Source organism: Halichoerus grypus, chromosome 9 (assembly GCF_964656455.1).
Source record: "Halichoerus grypus chromosome 9, mHalGry1.hap1.1, whole genome shotgun sequence".
NCBI lineage: Eukaryota > Metazoa > Chordata > Mammalia > Carnivora > Phocidae > Halichoerus > Halichoerus grypus.
Genome location: NC_135720.1, coordinates 51,978,090 through 51,999,072, shown reverse-complemented (window position 1 = coordinate 51,999,072; position 20,983 = coordinate 51,978,090). Strand labels below are relative to the sequence as shown.

At 34.2% G+C, this 20,983-nt stretch overlaps 1 protein-coding gene and 1 non-coding gene across 3 annotated transcripts in view; one reads left to right on the top strand and one right to left on the bottom strand.

Moving 5' to 3' along the window:
- Positions 1-20,983, top strand: part of AFG1L (AFG1 like ATPase) — a 239,814-nt gene that overhangs the window by 123,609 nt on the left and 95,222 nt on the right. For both annotated transcript variants that reach the window (XM_078054909.1, XM_078054910.1), the window contains exon 8: positions 2,079-2,137. In XM_078054909.1, coding sequence (XP_077911035.1) covers positions 2,079-2,137 — 59 coding nt within the window. The remainder of the gene's footprint in view (positions 1-2,078; positions 2,138-20,983) is intronic.
- On the bottom strand, positions 1,400-1,534 carry LOC118524913 (U4 spliceosomal RNA). Its single transcript, XR_004911893.1, has one exon. It is a non-coding gene; the product is annotated as a U4 spliceosomal RNA (small nuclear RNA).

Sequence of the window (20,983 nt, the reverse complement as noted above, 5' to 3'; positions counted from 1 at the left end):
AAATTACGACTGCAATCAATATAATGAATATTTCTGTCACACTTAAAACTCCTCTTTCCCTGTTTTCATCTCTCCCGGTCATTGTTGTCCTGCTGGCCCCTTCTCTAGGCAACCACTGATTAGCTTTCTATTACTGTAGCTTTAATTTGCTTTTTTTAGAGTTTTATATAAATGGAATCACACAGTATATACCTTTTTTTTTTTTGGTCTGGCCTCTTACTCTGCGTAATTATTTTGAGATTCATTTATTTTGTTGTGTGTATGGTTTCTACTTTTTATTGCTAAGTAGTATTTATTTCATTGTACAGAAATATCACAGTTTGCTTATCCACTCACCTAATGATGGACATTTGGATTGCTTCCAGTTTTTGGCTATTCCAGATAAAGCTGCTGTAAACATTGAGTGTATTTAAATTATCTTATTTTTTGGGACACCTGGCTCAGTCAGTGGAGCTCAGTCAGTGAAGCATGTGACTGTTGATCTTGGGGTCATGAGTTCAAGCCCCACATTGGGCGTGGAGCCTACTTAAAAAATAAATAAATAAAATAAGATTATTTTATTTTCAAATTTTACCACTTATTGGTAATCATGGCTGTCAACTCTTATCATACAGCAGTGTTTTTATGCACCTTCCCCAACAACTTGATAATTAGGGAAGATTCTGAAATACCTAACTTAATAACCCATTTCCTGCATTTTACCTATTTTACTCATTTGAGGTATTGATTATAGGAAAGGAAGGATCTCACTTTGAATTTGAAGATTCCAACAGCCTGGCCAATATTATCTTACCTTTTATAATATCCTTAAATAAGAATATTAAATGTAACTGAATTAAAGCCTCTTATCCTTAATTAACCAAAGAGCTTTGCAAATACTTTCTACACTATAATGACGTTATGATGAATATTTTTCTAAAGAGAATAAATGTTTCCTAATGACCATATTTTATTTCCATAAGTAAAAGTGACAGTTGAAGTCTATCTCAGTTACCAAATTTTCTCTAAACAAGGAAGTATAGAAAGGACCCTATAAAGCATATTTAAAGGAAAATTAAGACACATAACCTAATTCATGGGTTTTATTATTGAAAAAACTTTTTACTGTTCCCATTTTTATACTTTTAAAAAAATCTCATTACTTTAGATTTTACTTTTAAAAGGAATGCTTTATATGCAATAACATTTCATTCTCTTTAATAAAGTTCCAAGTCTTCTTTTTTTAGAAAGAAAGAAAAAAGGAAGAATAAAGAAAAATACGCAAAGCTTAAAATTTGTTACCCCTTTCCACTTATTTGCCCTGGACAGTTTCATGTGTGTGGATATGTCTGAACATACATGCACTGTGACACGTGCATATATAAAAACCACCATTCTAAGGCCAAAAATACTAGCTGTTTATTATTTTATAACTGCATTAAATTTATAGTCTTTTGAGAATGGAATTTTAATTTTGTGGTAATTTCTTTTAATTAGCAATAATCGCGCCTCGGATAAACCTCATTGGCTATGATACTGCCACTGTTGCAAAGCTTAGGTAATTTCTTTTAAAGTAAAGTGGCCTTAGTGTCATTTACCTTAATGTTAAATATGTAGTCTTGATACAAATACATGCACAGTTCTGTCTTTCGATGTGTTTTCTTAAAAGGCTAATCTTGTTACACACTTTTAATTCTGTACTGACAATTTTTACTATAGATTGAGATAAAGGGCAATATAATCCCTTTCCCAGTAAAATTCTGTATGTTGAAATATTAAATACTTTAAAAAATATATATGTTGAGTTATTGACTTAGGATTATTTGTGATATCTTCCAAATTCTTTTATTGCTTTTTACTATAGTGTAAAGCCAATTTGATTGGATGTCTTTTGATTTTCTTTCATAATTTTGTCAATTCTTCCTCTTATTAAGAATATAATGAATTTTGTGTAGTACCAGAATAGAAATCAACTTTGGTTATTTTTCTTTTGCGTGTTTATCTTTTTTATAAATAGAAAGCTTTATTTTCCAGACTGAGATATGAGCTAACATTAGATTTAGGCTAAGTAAAAAGCTAATAGCAATTTTTTCTTTCAGATCTCTATAAAAATGGACTCCAAAGAGCTAACTTCGTACCATTCATTGCTGTCCTAAAGGTAAAGAAAATCACTTACTTGTGTTTACTGATTAATATCATATTGATTGATAATTAAGGGCTTTTATAGCATTGCCATGGTCTTGCATTCAAGCAAAATTCATTTTGATATTAGATAGTTACAGTCAAAGACACTAAAGAAGAAAAGAATGTTTTTTACATAGTATTCAGCAATGTGTACACAGGAGAAATAATAAAATATAGTCTAAATTATTGTCTAGCTGAAACATTTGATAGTTTGCATTTATAAATTATAATTTGAGATTTGCTCATAAATATTATAGTGGAATGTTTAACCTTATACATTGATTTCTGAAAAAAATGTTTAATGTTCCTGTTTCTTTCAGGTTAATGGTCTTTAACATGTTTTCTCAGCTATTAAAGTTGTTATTCTAGAGTAGCATTATTACAAAAATATTCTAATATATTTAAATGTGATTGCCATCAAGTTATCATAAAATTATGTCAAGTTGAGGCACATAAATAGTTTAAATATTTGTGTGTATCATCACTGCATAGAGTTTGAAATAGTCTTCATTACAGTCTGAGAATAAAGTAACCTTTTTCACTGTTAATTTAAATAATTTTTTACACAATTATTCCGTAATTCTATATTCTACCAATATTTGAGACCTACTATGTGCAAAGTGCTACATTAGGCATGATGGGTAATGAAGTCATGAAATAGGCTATGTTTCTTGCTTATAAGTCATTTATAATCTAGTTGGGCATATAGTACATACACAAATACCTATAACACAAAGGAAAATGAAGTACCAAAAAGAAGCGTATGTGCCAAAATATAATTCTCATAATTCTTAGTTACATAATTTTTCCCAGTCAATAACAATATAACTGAAGAAGGGATAAAGTTGTATTATTTTTTAATACCTAAAAACCTCAAAAATTCTTATGAAGAGGGGCACCTGGGTGGCTCAGTCGGTTAAGCGTCTGCCTTCGGCTCAGGTCATGATCCCAGGGTCCTGGGATCGAGCCCCACATCAGGCTCCCTGCTCGGCAGGAAGCCTGCTTCTCCCTCTCCCACTCTCCCTGCTTGTGTTCCCTCTCTCGCTGTGTCTCTCTCTGTCAAATAAATAAATAAAATCTTAAAAAAAAAAAAAAAAAAAATTCTTATGAAGAAGTAGTAATGGGATGCTCTGGGTGGCCTAGTCGGTTGAGTGTGGACTCAGCTCAGGTCATGATCTCAGGGTCCTGGGATTGAGCCCCCGCCAGCGCTGCACTCAGTGGAAAGTTGCTGGAAATTCTCTCCCTCTCCCTTTGCAACTCCTCCCAGCTCACACTTGTGTGTTCTCTCTCTCTCTCAAATAAATAAATATTTAAAAGAGAAGAATATTTTTTCTTCAAATATTCTAACGATATAGTCAGATAACCTTTTTGAAGTTGTTGTTGGTACCAAACTTTATTCTCTGTGCTATACTTAGGAGAATTAAAACATCTATTTCCTTGACCAATTTTAAGTTCCCAGAAGTTTTTAATTTCTGTGAGATATTTATAGATGTAAGGAAAAGTACTCTTTGAGGATTTATGCTGTTGGTATTTTTTCCCTTTTATATTCATGTTTTACATTTGGGGAGAAGGTAAATCTACAGTGTTTTCTCCATGCTGGGAATCCAAAGTGATTTGGTATATGTAGATACCAAAATATAAATAGGGAAGCTGAGAAAAATCGGTGCTAAAAATAGTATCTTCATGTAGCAGAAAATATACAAAATACAAAGAGTGAAGGCTCACATAATGAAACAAGTTAAAGGTTCTCAGGGAACTTTGTAGGTACACTTTTTTTTAAACCACAAACCTTATTTTTTGGCCAGTAATTTATCATACTTTAATATGTAATAGCATTATTAATAAGCAACTAAATTGGCCAGATTTAATTTAATTTTTTTCCCTTTCTCACCCTTAATTTTATTTTTCTTGGAGAGGAAGGAACACCAAAGAGATAAATAATCCAAATTTGAAATTGAACAAGAACAGATAAATTTGAAATTGAACATAAACGAAAATTCATAGGGAACTAAATACCAGATTGGATGAGAAAATATTTAAAATGTCTCATTTATTCAAAAGACTTTTCACATGTAACAAAACATCAGCCCGATAAATATATGCTGTGGCTGGTTTCCCTGGAACTTTTTTGGTGGGCATATGAAGTTTCCCTTGTAAGGAAAGGTTGTTTCATATTTATTTAAATGATATTTGCCTATTCACATATGCTCGCATTACTCTTGCATATTGGCCCGGCTGAGAGAAATATATAGTAGAAGTCAATCTTAAAACAAATAGAGAATCTTGGTTTAATGAAAAGAGATTATAGGGATCCCTGGGTGGCTCAGTTGGTTAAGTGGCTGCCTTCAGCTCAGGTCACGATCCCAAGGTCTTGGGATTGAGTCCTGCATCCGGCTCCTTGCTCAGCATATCTCTCCCTGCCAATCCTCCTGCTTGTGCTCTCTCTGACAATAAATAAATAAAATCGTTAAAAAAAAAAAGAGAGAGAATATAAACCGGATAGAAATTTATTTGGGGAAAAACTACAGTGTAAAATCCATTTTTTCCTTTATGTTCTCTATAAACCAAGTGATAACAGGTCTAATTCACTACAAGAACTTGTGATTTATTGCTTGGAGTATTGCAAAAAAAAAAACACAAAAAAACAAAAAACACCCAAGAGCTTATATAAGCTCTTAGTAAACAATAATATTGTTATAAGATAGTAGAAATGATGAGGAGGACTAATATGCTATTAAAAAACAAAATGTGGTATGTTCATACAATGAATTATTGTTCTGCCATAAAAAAGGAATGAAATTCTGACATATGCTACATTATGGACAAACCTTGAAAACATACTGAGAGAAGCCAGAAACAAAAGGACAAATATTATATGATTCCACTTATATGAGGTACCTGGAAAAAGCATATTCAGAGAAACAGAAAGTAAAATAGAGGTTAACAGGGGCTGAGAGGAGAGGGGATTGAGTGGTTATTGTTTCATGGGTAGAGTCTCTTTGAGATGATAAAAAAGTTCTAGAAATAGACAGTGGTAATGATTGCATAACATTGTCAATGTACTTAATGGCATTGAATTGCACACTTAAAAGGGTTAAAATAATAAATTTTATGTTGTGTATGTTTTACACCACAATTTATTACAAAAAGAAAAAAGTCATTGTGCTGGCAAGGATTTATAAAATGTTCAGGTACATTTCCTTAGGAAGTCCTCCTAGAATAACCCCTTCAAACAAAGCAAGGCAAAACAAAACAAAAAAAAGCAGAAACTTGCATATTATTTCCACTGCCTTTTAAGTACGGAGGCTCCTGTTTCGCTCTTACTTGCACTTTCTTTGAGTTTATTTTGCTGTTCTTTTTCTAATTTCCTGAGATTAATTTTTAAAAAATCTCATTTCAACCTTCATTCCTAAATGCATTTAAGGCTATTTATTTTCCTTTAAATAGCTACATTCATTAAGTTTTGATATTTAGTATTTTCACTGTTAAGTTCAAAGTATTTTCTCATTTCTATTGTGATTTCTTCTTTAACCCATGAATCACCCGGAAGTATGTTTCTTAATTTCCAAACAAACATAAGAAATTTTCTAGTTATACTTTTGTTATTATTTTCTTAAGTGCTTGATTGCATTGTGGTTAGACGATATGCTCTGTGCAACTTAAATCCTTTGGAATTTGTTGAAACTTGCTTTATGGCCTAATATGTGGGCAATTTTTGTAAAAATATTCTCTGTATTCTTCTTTTTTAAAATATTTTTTTAAGTTTTTTTATTTATTTAAGTAATTTTTACACCCCATGTGGGGCTTGAACTCATGACCCCAAGATCAAGAGTCACATGCTCTTCCGACTGAGCCAGCCAGGAACCCCATATATTCTCTGTATTCTTAAAAATAATGAGTATTCAACTGCAGTTGTTTGTGATAGTATATATAACACAGTACACCCATTAAATTAGAATTTTTAATTATGCTTTTCCAATTTTTATTATTTTTTCCCATCAATTACTATGAAGCTCATGGAAAATATCACTCATTATGATTGTGAATTTGTCTGTTTCTCTGCTAGTTCTGTCATTGACCTTACCTATTTGGAGGCTATGTTATAAGTTGCATTCAGATTTAAAATTATTAAATATTGCTTGTGAACAGAACTTCCTTAATGAAATTTTTTACTAAGTAGTAATATAAGCTCCTTTGTTTCAAGCATAGTCATAATTGCCTGTTGAAGCATTTTTGTCATTTCTGCTTTAAATTGCACATGCATAGGGTATTTTTATTGGATAATTTTAACATCTCTGTCACCTTGATGTTGGCATCTATTGATTGTCTTTTTACATTCAGTGTGAGATCTTCCTGATTTTTGGTATGAATGAATTTCATTGGAATCTTGGACATTTTCATAATTTGTCATGAGACTTTCGATCTTATTTTTTTAAATCATTTTTTTTTGTGGTAAAGTACATACAACATGAAATTTACCATTTTAACCATTTTTAAGTATACAGTTCAGTGGCATTAAGTACATTCACATTGTTGGGTAACCATCACCACCATCCATCTCTAGAACTTTTTCATCTTTCCAAACTGAAATTCTGTACTCATTAAATAATAACTCCCCATTCTCCTCTACTCCCAGCTCCTGGTCGCCACCATTCTACTTTCTATCTCTGTGAATTTGCCATTTTTAGATACCTTATATAAATGGAATCATAAAATATTTGTCCTTTTGTTTCTGGCTTTTTTTCACTTAGCATAATGTCTTCAAGGTTCATCCATGCTGTAGCATGTGTCGAATTCCATCCCTTTTTAAGAAATAAGATTCCATTTTATGTATATACCACAATTTGTCCATTCATCTGTTGATGGACATTGGGTTAATTCTACCTTTTGGCTCTTGTGAATAATGCTGCTCTGAACACTTGTGTGCAAATATTGGTTGAGTCTTTTTAATTCTTCTGTGTATATACCCAGGAGTGGAATTTCTAGGTCATATGTAAATCTATATTGAAGTTTTTGAGGAACTGCCATGCTGTTTTCCTTAGCAGCTGCACCATTTTATATTCCCACCAGCAATACACAAGGTTTTCAGTTTCTTTACATCCTTGCCAACACTTGTCGTCGTCGTTGTTGTTGTTCTTCTTCTTCTTATTTTTTGGATAATAGCCACCCTAACAGGTATAAAGTGGTAGCTCATTGTAGTTTTGATTCATATTTCTCAAGTGATTAGTGATGTGTAGCATCTTTTCATGTGCTTATTGGCCATTTGTTTGTCATCTTTATTTCACTTTTATTTTTTTTAAGATTTATTTATTTATTTTAGAGATAAATTTATTTGTTTTAGAGAGAGCACGAGTGGGAGGAGGAGAGACAATCTCAAGCAGACTTCATGCTGAGTGCAGAGCCCTATGCACGGCTGGATCCCACGACCCTAAAATCATGATCTAAGCCAAAACCCAGAGTTGTTCACTCAGCCAAATGTGCCACCTAGGAACCCCTGTTTGTCATCTTTATTTTTCTAAGATTTTATTTATTTATTATTTATTTGACAGAGAGAGACAGCGAGAGAGGGAACACAAGCAGGGAGAGTGGAAGAGGGAGAATCAGGCCTCCTGCCGAGCAGGGAGCCCTATGCGTGGCTCCATCCCAGGACTCTGGGATCATGACCTGAGCCAAAGGCAGATGCTTAATGACTGAGCCACCCAGGTGCCCCTGTTTGTCATCTTTAAACTTTAGTTTTAGATGGCTTTTTTGGACACTATTCTGACAGAAGGTTAGGTCCTGTCTCATTATTGCCAGCTATAGGTAGAAGTCCAGGTTCTTTGTTCAGTATCTATTGAGCAGATGCTCCTTGTTTCTGCTGGTGGAGAGGTTCCATTGATGTCATCAGGGGAGGGAAGCGGTGCTCATTTTTGACTGGCAAGGATGAAAGTTTCAGTTCCCTACTTGCTCTTCTCTGACATTACTGGCAGGAGGGTTAGAGTGCCTCATAACAGCCTTCTGAGAATATACATCTAGACTCCTCTCTTGACTGGAATGGGTGGAGGTGGTACCACAGTTTGTTTTCCCTGTGGTGTTTGCTGCAGTAAAAGTTATTTTCGGAAAGTTGTCTTTTTTGTTATGCTGCCATTTTCCCAGTCCTTTGGCTAAAGAGAGCAGACTTTTGTTGGGTCCTCATTTGTCTATGTCCATTGACATTTCTGAGATGCTGGCTTCTTCAGCTCCAAGTCTGAAAAATCTGAATTGAGAAGAAAAGCGGAGAACTCACCATTCTTTTGTTTCTCAGGTCTTGAGATCCCTAGCTGTTCTTTCTTCTTTCCACTTTTTAGTATATTCTTATGTTTATTTTATATATAATCTCCAGGATTTTCAGTTGTACATAGCATGAGGCATAGGGAAGGGACATCTACTCCATCTTCCCAAAAGTAGAAGTCAGTTTATTAAATGTCCTTGTCTACTAATTCCATCATTTCTGGTCTGATTTTTTTTCCCCTGGTTCTGAGCCCTACTTTCCTGCTTCTTGGCAAATTTAATAATTTGTGATTGGATGCTGGACATTATGATGATTATATTGAGTGTTACTTCCTTCTTGGCAAGTTTAACAATTTGTGATTGGATGCTGGACATTGTGGTGATTATATTGAGTGTTACTTCCTTTAAGGCTGTTGAATTTTATTTTGGCAAGTGGTTATGTTTCTTGCAGATCAGCTTTATCCTTTTGAGGCTTGTTTTTAATCTTCGGTAGTGTGTCTCAAGTAGCCTTTACTCCAAGACTATTTTAGCCTTTCTTTTACATGTGACCCTTCTAGACTCTCTACTGAATCCCCTTAGTGTCACTGAAATCTCTCTACTCTGGCTGTTCAGAATGCTCATATCTTCCAGCTTTGTGTGGATTATTCTTTTCCCAGTCTTGTGAGTTTCACCTTATGCATGTGCAATTTAATATTCAGCCAAACATTACAGACATTCTTTATGCAGCTATCTAGAGCTTTTTCTCTGCGTACTTCCTTCTTTACTGAACTCGTTCATACAAATCCCAACTGCCTCAATTTCCCTAAACTCTGGTCACTGTCTCTTCAACTCATTTAGACTGCTGTGCTACAGTCTAGAAATTGCCTCTGACAGAAAGCCATGGGAAATCTAATGCTTGCTTGCCTGGCTTATTTCCCATAACTCAGGGATTGCTATCCTCTGCTACCCAATGTATTATGTCTGATGTTTTACATGTTTTGTCCAGTGTTTTAGTGTGTAATGGCAGGAAGGTAAAATTGAGTTCTAAGTAGTCTGCCTTGGCCAAAAGTGTAAGTCGCTTAGTTGTTTTTTTTTTTAAGTGTAATTAACATACATTCTTTTAATTGGAGTATAATTAACATGTATTAGCCTCAGGTGTACAACATATTGATTCAACAATTCTGTACATTACTCAGTGCTCACCACGATAAGTGTAGTCACCATCTGTAACCAAACAGTGTTATTACAGTATTATTGACTATGTTCCCTAAGCTATACTTCTCATCTTCATGACTTATTTATTTTATAACTGGAAATTTGTACCTCTTAATCCTCCTTATCTATTTCACCCATCCCCCCACCTGCCAGCAACCATCAGTTTGTTCTCTACTTTTAAGAGTCTGTTTTTTTCGTTTTTTTATTCGTTTTTTAGATTCCACGTATCAGTGAAATCATATGGCATTTGTCTTTCTCTGTCTGACTTATTTCACTTAGATAATACCCTCGAGGTCCATCCATATTGTTGTAAATGGAAGGATCTCATTCTTTTTTATGGATGAATAATATTCCATTGTGTCTATACCACATCTTCTTTATCCATCCATCTCTTGAGGGACCCTTGGATTGTTTCCATTATCTTGGCTATTGTAAATAATGCTGCAGTGAACACTTGATTACATATATCTTTTTGAACGAGTGTTTTTGTTCTCTTTGGGTAAATACCCAGTAGTGGAATTACTGGATATGCTATTTCTATTTTTAATTTTTTGAGGAACCTCCATACTGTTTTCCACAGTGGCTGTGCCAATTTACATTTCCACAGCAGTGCACCAGGATTCCTTTCTCTGCATCCTTGTCAATACTTGTCCGTTTGTTCATTCACTCTTTCTTTCTTTCTCTCTCTCTCTTTCCCTCTCTCCTTCCCTCCCTCTCTTTCTCTCTTTGCTTTTGTAGACGCCATGCCCAGTGTGGGACTTGAATTCACAACACTGAGATTAAGAGTCACATGCTCTACCAACTGAACCAGCCAGACGTCCCAATACTTGTTATTTCTTGTCTTTTTGATTCTAGCCATTCTGACAAGATGTAAGGTGATATCTCATTGTGGTTTTGATTTACATTTTTCTGATGATTAGCAATGGTGAGCACCTTTTCAAGTATCTCTTGGCTGTCTGTTCAGGTTCTCTCCCCATCTTTTAATCTGATTACTTGGGGCTTTTTTTGGTGTGGGGTTGTATAAGTTCTTTATGTATTTTAGATATTAACGCCTTATTGGATATATCATTTGCAAATATCTTCTCCCATTCAGTAGGTTGCCTTTTCGTCTTGTTAATGGTTTCCATTATCTTGGCTTTTAATTGTAAAGAAGAAGACAGGATATTTTGTAATTTAGGAACTCAGAACCATTTTTTTTTACAGATACTTCAAAAATATAAATAGGATAACTATTTTAAAAAAGCAGTGATGGGAACATCTTTCCTATGTTTAGAGGAATCTTTAAATGATGGTACAATCACATGAAGGGATATAGTATACTTACTTGGAGTGATATTTTCAAAAAGCTTTTGATAATGTATAATAATGCTCACAGGTAATGTGAGTGAAAAAATGTGATGCAAGGGTATATCTATAACTCTCTTAATTATGGAGGTGATATACATGCATAGGAAAATACTGGTAATAAGTACCATCAAAATGTAACTAGAACTTATTTCTGGATAATAAGATTATAGATGATTTACATTTTCTCTGTTAGACTTTTCTAAGATTTCTAACATTAGACTTTTCTGGAATGATCTTGTGTTATTCTTTATACTAAGACCCATTTTTTTAGCAGGTAAATTTTTGCCTACCCTTCTTAGGAAATCAGCAGACATGGATGGGACTACTCACATTAGAAGTTGAGAAATTAGCAAAAAACAAAATGGAATGAGCATAGGTCCTCTGTACAGAGGCTATCATGAAAAGAGTGGAATGGCGGGCACAGGAAGGAAGCAGCAGGCGCAGACAGGAGAGGTAGATACGCACTAACAAGTAAACGTACATGAAGGGTGTACTTTGGAAGAACTACCCCAAGAAACGGGAGACTTTTTCAGATAAAACTTTTCTGTATTTTAAAAGAAATGAAAGAAGTTATGGATACCAATGAAATATGAGAACAGAGATGAAGTAACTGTAAGATTAGATGGAAACTGAGGCGGCAGAGCCAAGAAAAGAGAGTGAGGGGAGACCCATTAAAAAAGTGAAGATCATCTTAGAAAAAGCAAGTTAAAGAATCAAAACTGCTAAAAATAAAATTAGTGATAAAGGGACCCAACTTATGAAGAAATCATACAAAAGGAAGCTAGAAGAGTCAGAGAGAAAACTATTGTGAAAATGCTAGCTATGGAAAGCGGACAACAGAGATCAAACATTCACATAATTCATATTTCTAAAAGAGAAAAATGAAATAGAGGAATAATACATTTTTCTGGTGCATAACTGAACTTCAAGGATAAAGAAAGAGTCCTACAATTAAACAGAAGAAAATTCAGTGAGAAAAAATCAAGCTGGATTGAGACTTATTTGCTACAAGTAGATAGTAGAATAAAATAGTTTTTACTTTATTAAAAATAAATTTGTGCCCTCTTGTTAGCTAAGCTGACATGAAAATCTAAGCCTGCAGATACATATTTTTGGATATGTGATGTCAAAGGAGTGTAGAACTTATGAAAATTCTTGAACAAACTAAGATTAAGTCAAAATTAATAACTTGTAAATGGAGATATTATGGTAAGAAAACATTGGTGATGATCATGGAATTTATTAAATATTGTCTTACTCTGGTCTGGAAGTGAGTAAAATTTTTTCATAACCAGGTGGGAACTTCTGTAATTGAATTAACTACAGAATGCTAAAGAATATAGAAAAGGGGCCCCAACCAACACTAGTGGTTTGAGTGGAGTAGATGGTACATGTCAGGAGTATTTCCAAAGAACAAATGCTTAAATTAAATAAGCATATAATAAAAGTTTCCAGGTGGGCGCCTGGGTGTCTCAATCGTTAAGCACCTGCCTTCGGCTCAGGTCATGACCGGGATCGAGCCCCACATCAGGCTCCCTGCTCTGCGGGAAGCCTGCTTCTCCCTCTCCCACTCCCCCTGCTTGTGTTCCCTCTCTCGCTGTGTCTCTCTCTGTCAAATAAATAAATAAAATCTTTAAAAAAATAAAATAAAAGTTACCAGGCAAAGTAGGAAAGGGCATTCATCATAGAGGAGAAAACACATGGAAAAGACAGAAGCATTAGAATTACCAATTTAAAATTTTGTGATTAGTAATTCTTTGAGATGTTCATAAAATAATAACTATCACTATCCTTCTGTTTGCTTGAAACTTGGGAATTTATTTAAGAGTCAGATTTTTGGGACACCTGGGTGGCTCATTTGGTTAAGCATCTGCCTTTGGCTCAGGTCATGATCCCAGGGTCTTGGGATCGAGTCCCGCCTTGGGCCCCTGCTCAGTGGGGAACCTGCTTCTCTCCCCCTGCCCTTCCCCTACTAGTGCTCTCTCTCTCTCTGACAAATAAAATCTTTTTTAAAACAAGTCAGATTTTCCCCCCAAAATAAAAGAATATGTTTATATCATATGTACAGTAGTTCCTTGTTATCCACAGTTTCACTTGCTATGGTTTCAATTACCTGAGGATCCCCCATGGCCTGGAAGCAAGTGATCCTCCTTCTGACCTATTGTCAGAGGGTCAGTGGTAGCCCAACACTACATCACAGTGTCTGTGCCACTCACTTCTCTTCATCTAACCACGTAGGCATTTTATCATCTCACCTCATCACAAGAAGGGTGAGTACAGTACAGTAAGATATTTTGGGAGAGGGAGAAACCATATTCACATAACGTTCATTACAGTATATTGTTGTAATTGTCCCATTTTATTATTAGTTATTGTTGTTAATCTCTGACTGTGCCTTATTTATAATTTAAACTTTATCTTAGGTATGTATATATAAGAAAAACCTAGTATGTATAGGGTTCAGTACTATCTGCGGTTTGAGGTATCTTGGATTGTATCCCTCACAGATAAGGCGGGGGGACTTGAAATATATTTTAAAAATATAGTACTTAACATTACCTTATGTCTATAAAAAAGATGGTTGATACTATGATTATTGTGCCTGCTTCAAACTTGAAACTCCTTGCTGACCATGTGACACAATGTCCTGATTTTGCTGATTTATTCTTAAAGAATCTTTGTTGTGATTTTAATAAAACTTAGGCAGTTCTTCTAAGTATATGAACAGATATAATTGTGAAAGCATGTGTTGGTGTCTACGTAGCACTATTCTCTAAAGTTAAGTACATCCGTCTCAGTTCTGTGATAATCTATACCAGGAGTTGATAAACTGTAGCCAGTGGCCAAATCTGGGCAGCCACCTGTTTTTGTAAATAAAATTATATTGAAAAACTTCATGCTTATTCATTTATGTATTGTCTGTGGCTGTTTTCATGCTGCAGCAGCAGAGTCAAGTAGCGGTGGCCCTTACAGCCTTCAAATCCTAAAATATTTACTGTCTGGCTTTTTATAAAAAGTTTTCTTATCCCTGATTTATACAACATGCAAAGGAAAGAGAGACAAGTGTTTAGAAAGAACATATGTATATAGCACTTTTTTCTATAAAGTATGACTTGTTTTATGTGATGGAAATCATGTGTCAGCATAGATTCATTACATTAGTAGGTCTTGCAGAAAGTGGCATTTTAAGAGCTTGCTATATAAATGGTTGATAGGAGGGGTGAAGCTTGGGGAACCAAAAGGTAGGGGTGGTTCAGTATCAGTCTCAAATACTCTGGTAAGTTGAGAAATATCAGCTTTGTTAGGATCAACTTTCTTAGAAATATCTTCAGTTTTATACATTTAAGAAAATAACATCTTAGGAAACGCCTGGGTGGCTCAGTCATTAAGCGTCTGCCTTCGGCTCAGGTCATGATCCCGGGGTCCTGGGATCGAGTCCCGTGTCAGGCTCCCTGCTCAGCAGAGAGCCTGGTTCTCCCTCTCCCACTCCCCCTGTTTGTGTTCTCTCTCTCTGACAAATAAATAAATAAAATCTTTTTTAAAAAAAGAAAGAAAATAACATCTTAAATGTGTGTTCATTGTATAAAATACATTGAACATAATCTCGTTCCATTCTAAACATTATTTAAAATCATTGTGGTTGAAAGGAAAGGAGGACCAATTGGTATTTTGAACAGAAGAATAGTTTCTTAGGTTAATTTCAACCGGACTACTCTTATTGGCTTTCTTGATACATGGATTGCTGGCAAGCATTGCTCTTCTCATCTGATCAAATTCCAGCAATCCATGGTGTTTTGGACAGCTGTTTTATATTTGGGTAAAAATCTGTGTCTTTATTCCATCATGCTTAAATAAACCATTGTGTCTGATGCATTCCATAATGAACCCTTAAAGAGATAAATACTATTCATAATTTTAGAGTTAAAAGAATTTGGAGAATTCCAAAATTCATATGGAGAATTTTTTTTAACTTTTTATGATTTTTTTTTTTTAAAGATTTTATGTTTAAGTAATCTCTGCACCTAACATGGGGCTGGAACTAAAAACCCCGAGATCAAGAGTCTCATGCTCCACCGACTCAGCCAGCCAGGCACCCCTTTTCTTTTCTTTTTTTTTTTTTTTAAAGATTTTATTTATTTATTTGATAGAGAGAAACACAGCGAGAGAGGGAACACAAGCAGGGTGAGTGGGAGAGGGAGAAGCAGGCTTCCCGCTGAGCAGGGAGCCCGATGCGGGGCTCGATCCCAGGACACCGGGATCATGACCTGAGCTGAAGGCAGACGCCCAACGACTGAGCCACCCAGGTGCCCCTTTTCTTAGTAGTATGGACAGATCTATAATAATCCCCCCATGGGAAATGTTCCTGGGCAATATTATATGTAGTGTTTTGCCACAAAGTAATAGATTCTATTATCAGTAATGTGGCATTTTAACTTTCATTCACACTAACATTTTAGCAAACGATCTTCTTTATTAAGTTTTAAATTTTCTATTTAAAATTAAATGAGTTTAAAAAATTAAATTAAATGAATTAGGTGATTAATAGAATACCAAAATCGCAACTATAAGCTGGTCAGAAATAACCAACAAGGCATTCTACAGTATAATTTTCTCTTTGATGAATTGTAGATGATAAAATTAGAGAAAAATAAGGTACTGCATTAAGTCTTATAAATATGAATTTTCCTTTTCCTGATAAAGAGTTGTCCATTTGGAAAGCATCATAATCTGATTTGGTTTAACATTTGTTGGGTATAAATATGCAACACATAAAAATGCTTTATAACCTAAAGTAGTAGTAGCTTTGTTATTATTACCATTTTTATAGTATTTGTGTAATGTTCAGGTAATAACTTCATTTCTTCTACTTGGTTGTTAATGTTTCTCATTTGTTATGCATCCTTTATCTAAAACTTACACACACAAAAAGCCATGTATTAGCTTTTGGTTTTGTTTCCTGAGGGATTTTTTTTTTTTCTAAGAAATCTTATATCTATAGTGAACTCTGAGAATATTCCCATATTGTGATTTCTAGTTATAAACTTGAGAAAAATTGTTTATAACCCTTAGGTAAAACACTTTAATGCTCAGACTGCCCAGCTACCTGCATTGGGATTTATAGACTTGCTAAATATATATTTGCCATTTCTTCCTGCCACAATTTTCATTTTATTGTTGAAATTGATTTGTCAGTTTGTTCATTATAACTTGCAATACTGAAGCTTTCAGATGGCTAAATAATCAGAAGCAGCTTTTGAGGTCAGTGTCAGCCCCACTGAGTCAATGTAGTAAGGATTAACCCTTCGTTCGTTAGTGTGATATGATAATATCTTTACTTATGAGTTAACTTTTTATCACTTAAGATTGGAAGAAACAAAATATAGTAAAGTAGTAGTCTGGAATTGAAAAGAGTTCTGGCTTTCCCCCCAAACTGCTAAAGTGTTCATTTGAACCTTAGTATTTAATGTTTTAAGATACAAAAATGACTGTTTGACTTGCAGAACATTCCTATATTTTGCCATTTTAGGCTAAAGAAATTAAGGAAATTTTTTAAAAAGATTTTATTTATTTATTTGACAGAGAGAGACACAGTGAGAGAAGGAAGCAGGGGGAGTGGGAGAGGGAGAAGCAGGCTTCCTGCCGAGCAGGGAGCCCGATGTGGGGCTCGATCCCAGGACCCTGGGACCATGACCTGAGCCAAAAGGCAGACGCTTAACGACTGAGCCACCCAGGCACCCCTAAGGAAATCTACTTAAGATATTTTCATAAACCTATTTAATAAATGTTTGAGAAAATATATTTAAGCAAATTGGCTATAACAGCAGGCATTAAACTTTATTTGTGATGGTGTTTTTGTGCCATGTCCTTGAAATGAATAAATATCTAGAATAAAAGTTGTTGTAACGTGGATTTAAAATGTAATTCTTGTCTGTCTTCATACCAGAATGTACACATATTAGTCAGGGCCTGCCTATGGAAAAGTCATTTCGGGTGTATGCTTTTTAAAATAATATTTTCTGTAATAGTCTTACATAAAATGAAAACAAAGATTTTCCATGAAATATATAAATTATACATTTGTATTTATGTAATATATAAAATATAAAAGTGGTATGTTTGTATCAAACTGGACTACAGCAAGCTATTGCTTATATGTATTATATATATGAAATATGTACTGTTAGGTCTTGAATTCTCTTTTCTTAAATAAATATTTTTGGTTAAATTAGAAGAAATCAGTTCTTTAATGGTGAAAATGGTTGAAAGGAAGTGTGTCTTAAATATGAATTAGTTGTTTCTTTGACTCATGAGATAAATTAGTTTAATTACACGTGGCAATTTTCTTGGCTAGTGATGTAATGTGAAATCAAATTCTCCCTTTCCCCTCCCTGAAAACTCAAGCCAATTAATAGAACTTTTAAGCTCTTTGTCATAGGCCACCATGGAGGTCTGCAGAGAAGAACTTTAATCCAATAAACATTTCATTTAGATCATGAAAAGAAAGCATGAGGAGAAGCTCCTATAAGAGAGGGTGTTACTATGATTCCAACCATGAAGAGATGTGAGGAATTTGCCAAATTAACCAAGAGGTCCTCATATTTAACGCATAAATGTGTCAAAACTAACAGAATAATTATTTAATTTGCTTGAACTTTATATTGAGAAAACTCTAAAAAGCCACAACTGTTTTCTTCAAAGCCTTCACTGTTGGGCTGGATGGACAGGGCAGAGGGAGGTTGTGAGAAATCCAGATAGCAAATAACACTGGCCGAAGCCGGTCAGAAAAGGGAATAGATAATTAGACGTAATTAGCGTGTATGAATTGTTGTCTCTCTGCCCTTAGCTTGAATAAATTTTGAAGAAAAAACCCTGGTGGTGAAAATCCTTTGATGTAGGAAGAGTCATTGTGGCTTGGCAGCATAAAGGCAGTGTTTTATACTTCTTACATAATGGTCGTGATACAGAAAGAGTGAATGGACTCTGCACCCCCCTGTCTGCTTTATAGCAAGGACTTTTGGATTCTCTTGAAACAAAATGCATCACAAGTTTTCAGTTGTTAGTAATGAGGTAGCGGACCTCATCAGTGCTCAGAGGAAGCCATCTTTAGCTTTTGTTTAAATCTTAATCACAGTTTTTTTTCTTTCTGGGAAATCTGTTTTCTTAAATCAACACTTCTTTTCCCTTCTTTGCTTGCACCTCCAATAAGAGGAAGGAATAATGATCAAGAAAGCTAAATGGAAGAGTTAAACAAAAATTATCACATAAAAGACATACATTTTTATGTCGTGCTTTTTTTTTTTTTTACATTTTTATGGTTTTAGTCCCATATGAAAAAGATGCTTGCTAATGCCATTTTGCCTCAGATTGGTAACATTCTAGGAAGATCATTTTATAATAAAATGTATACGAAAACATATAGGGAATGATTTTAGATTGGTTTTAGAAGGACCTTATTTTTCAAATTGAAATTACACAAAGTAAAATGGTAAATATGTTCCTTTTTCACTGTAGTTCAGTTTTTAAATGGCAGTCATCTTGGTTAAAAATATCACTCAGTAGATTTACTGTAAACTTTACTTATTTGAGGGACATCGTGAAAATATAGGTTTGGGAACCTAGCTCTGTGTAGATGTTCTGTATCTACTACTGAGAAGACAGGAATTATTCTTGAGAAACATTGCATTTATTTTGAAATCTTCTAAGACCTAAAACAATAAATCACCTAAAATGCAGTATCAGTTTGTTCTGGTATTTGAATTATGTTCACCTTGACTATCAAAAATATTTCTAAAAGTCTTCAGCAAAAAGAGAAATTAGCTATTTCAAAACTCTAAAGTAAATCTTTAGGGGGAGGCGGAGGGGAGTTGCTGGTGTTAAAAGAGTTTGCATTATTATCCTCAATATCAGACTAGTATCTAAGTAAGTTTATATTTCTGATAAATTTCGATCCTCTTCCATCAACTATTATGGTCTTACATTAAAAAAAAAATCTACCCTTTAACTGCTCAGATTTCCTTCTAATTAATATTCTTCTTTTAACATATTTTAATGATAAGACTTTCTGCAGTAGTCATCAGGATCCATTTCTTAATGTGTAATCTATGAATCTATTTTCTAAGTGTCACTTTGCTTTAGCGTTATTTTTGTTCTGACGTTTTGATTCTGGATAGACTTCTTTCAAGCCACAATGCTCTGAGATGCTTTTGGCTACTTAACCCATTTTGCATATTGTGCCATTTGTAGAATAAAGTAGCCTTTTATACTTGAAGTTGATTTGAACTCTGAAAGGCAACACCTGAACATCTCACAAAACTGGATAATTATGGCTGATTGTGTTTTTCAGGTATAGGTCACAGGAAATTCATTTGGGGTAAAGTATGTACAAAGCTAAGAAATATGCAGATTTTCTGTTGTAGGATTGTGTAAAAATTATTTACAGTTAATACTTGCATAAAGGTTAGAAAGGTTGATGAAGTGATATTTAGTTTTGCTTTACTATTCACTGCATGTCAGAATGTAATTATGACTGATTCATGAAACTGTCTCAGAAACGAAGCATCTTTATTAAAATGCTGATCAAGATAAGAGCTGACAGTAATAAAGAATAGAACATTTTAGTCTTGTTGCTTTTGAATGATTGCTAATTACCCCAGAGGTCATGTATAGTGCTTGGTAGGATTCATTGACATTATTTCTTTTAAGTCTGCTGTTTCAACAACATCTGAGCATGAAGACACAAACTGTGTGCACACTGAACAATAGTTTGGCCAAGTTTTTGAGGCTTCAAGATATCCAAGAAACCTTTTTCTGCTTTAGTGAATTTAGCTTTTCTCTCTCAAAATTATAGCACATTAGAGGGGCTTGGTATAAAATACTTTATCTATTCTTTTACTATTGATTGTATCTACACTTCCCAGTCTCAAGTTGGTGTTAAATAATATACAGCTTATTGAGACAATGTCCTCTCTGAATATACACAAACAGAAAATAAATAACAAAATGTAGATTGACACTAAAATTAGAATTAATAGAAAGGACTTCTTAATGTAATTGGAATGTACTTTCAGTAGTGTTTCAACTTATTTTTGTTTTTTATTAAAGGTGCACTTTGTAATTTGTCTCTGAAGACATGTGCAAGTCCTTATAGTGTATTCCTCAGTCAATAATGATCATTAGGATTCATATATTATAAAGATACGGTTGATTAGCTGAATGAACTCTGCCATAAAATCTTTAAAATTTTTAACAGCTGAAAGCAGAAGAAACCATACAGTCATATCACACATATTTATGTGGTGTCCATGATAAAGCAGAAAAACAGTGGTTTAAGAAGACAGTTCTTTCTGAGCCTAGCTCTGTTCCTGACTTTGCGCAAGTCTCTTGAATCCACTTGAGTTTACATTTTTTTCATCTGTAAATGTTGGGGTTAGACTGCAAGATTGCAAAGGCCCTGATATATCGTGCTACAAATTTTCAAAAAGATAAAGTTTCAGAGGTTTATTTATAAATTATTTCTTTTGAATTGTGATAGATTTCTCCTCCAAACATTGTTCTAAATGCAGTGTTATAGTCCTAGGCTAGCTAGTCTATGAAAGCCTTATTGCCCAAGTAGCTCAAATACAACACCTTTGTAAGATAAAATAGAAGAAAAACAATATTCAGATTTCAACATGCATTTATTCAGTGCTTAGCTACTGGGATTACAGTCATGAAATTGTCCTGAAATGAATCCTGCCATCAAGGAAATCAGGATGTTCTGGTAGAGGAAATAGGCACACTAACAAATAATTATAGTATAGGAAAATATTATACTTCAATATAGAATGAGTTAGGAATGATTAACTGTGTATTAGAAGATTACAGCACTAACAATTATAAAAAACAGTGATAAACCCACAAATTTTAAATAAATTTTCTCCTTTCTGTAATGCTGGTGATTGTGGAGGATAAGTGAATGAAATGGAAATTTATGTGAATTCTGAATGGACTCCTGTGTATGTCTGCAAATTTCAGAGGTTGATGAAACTGA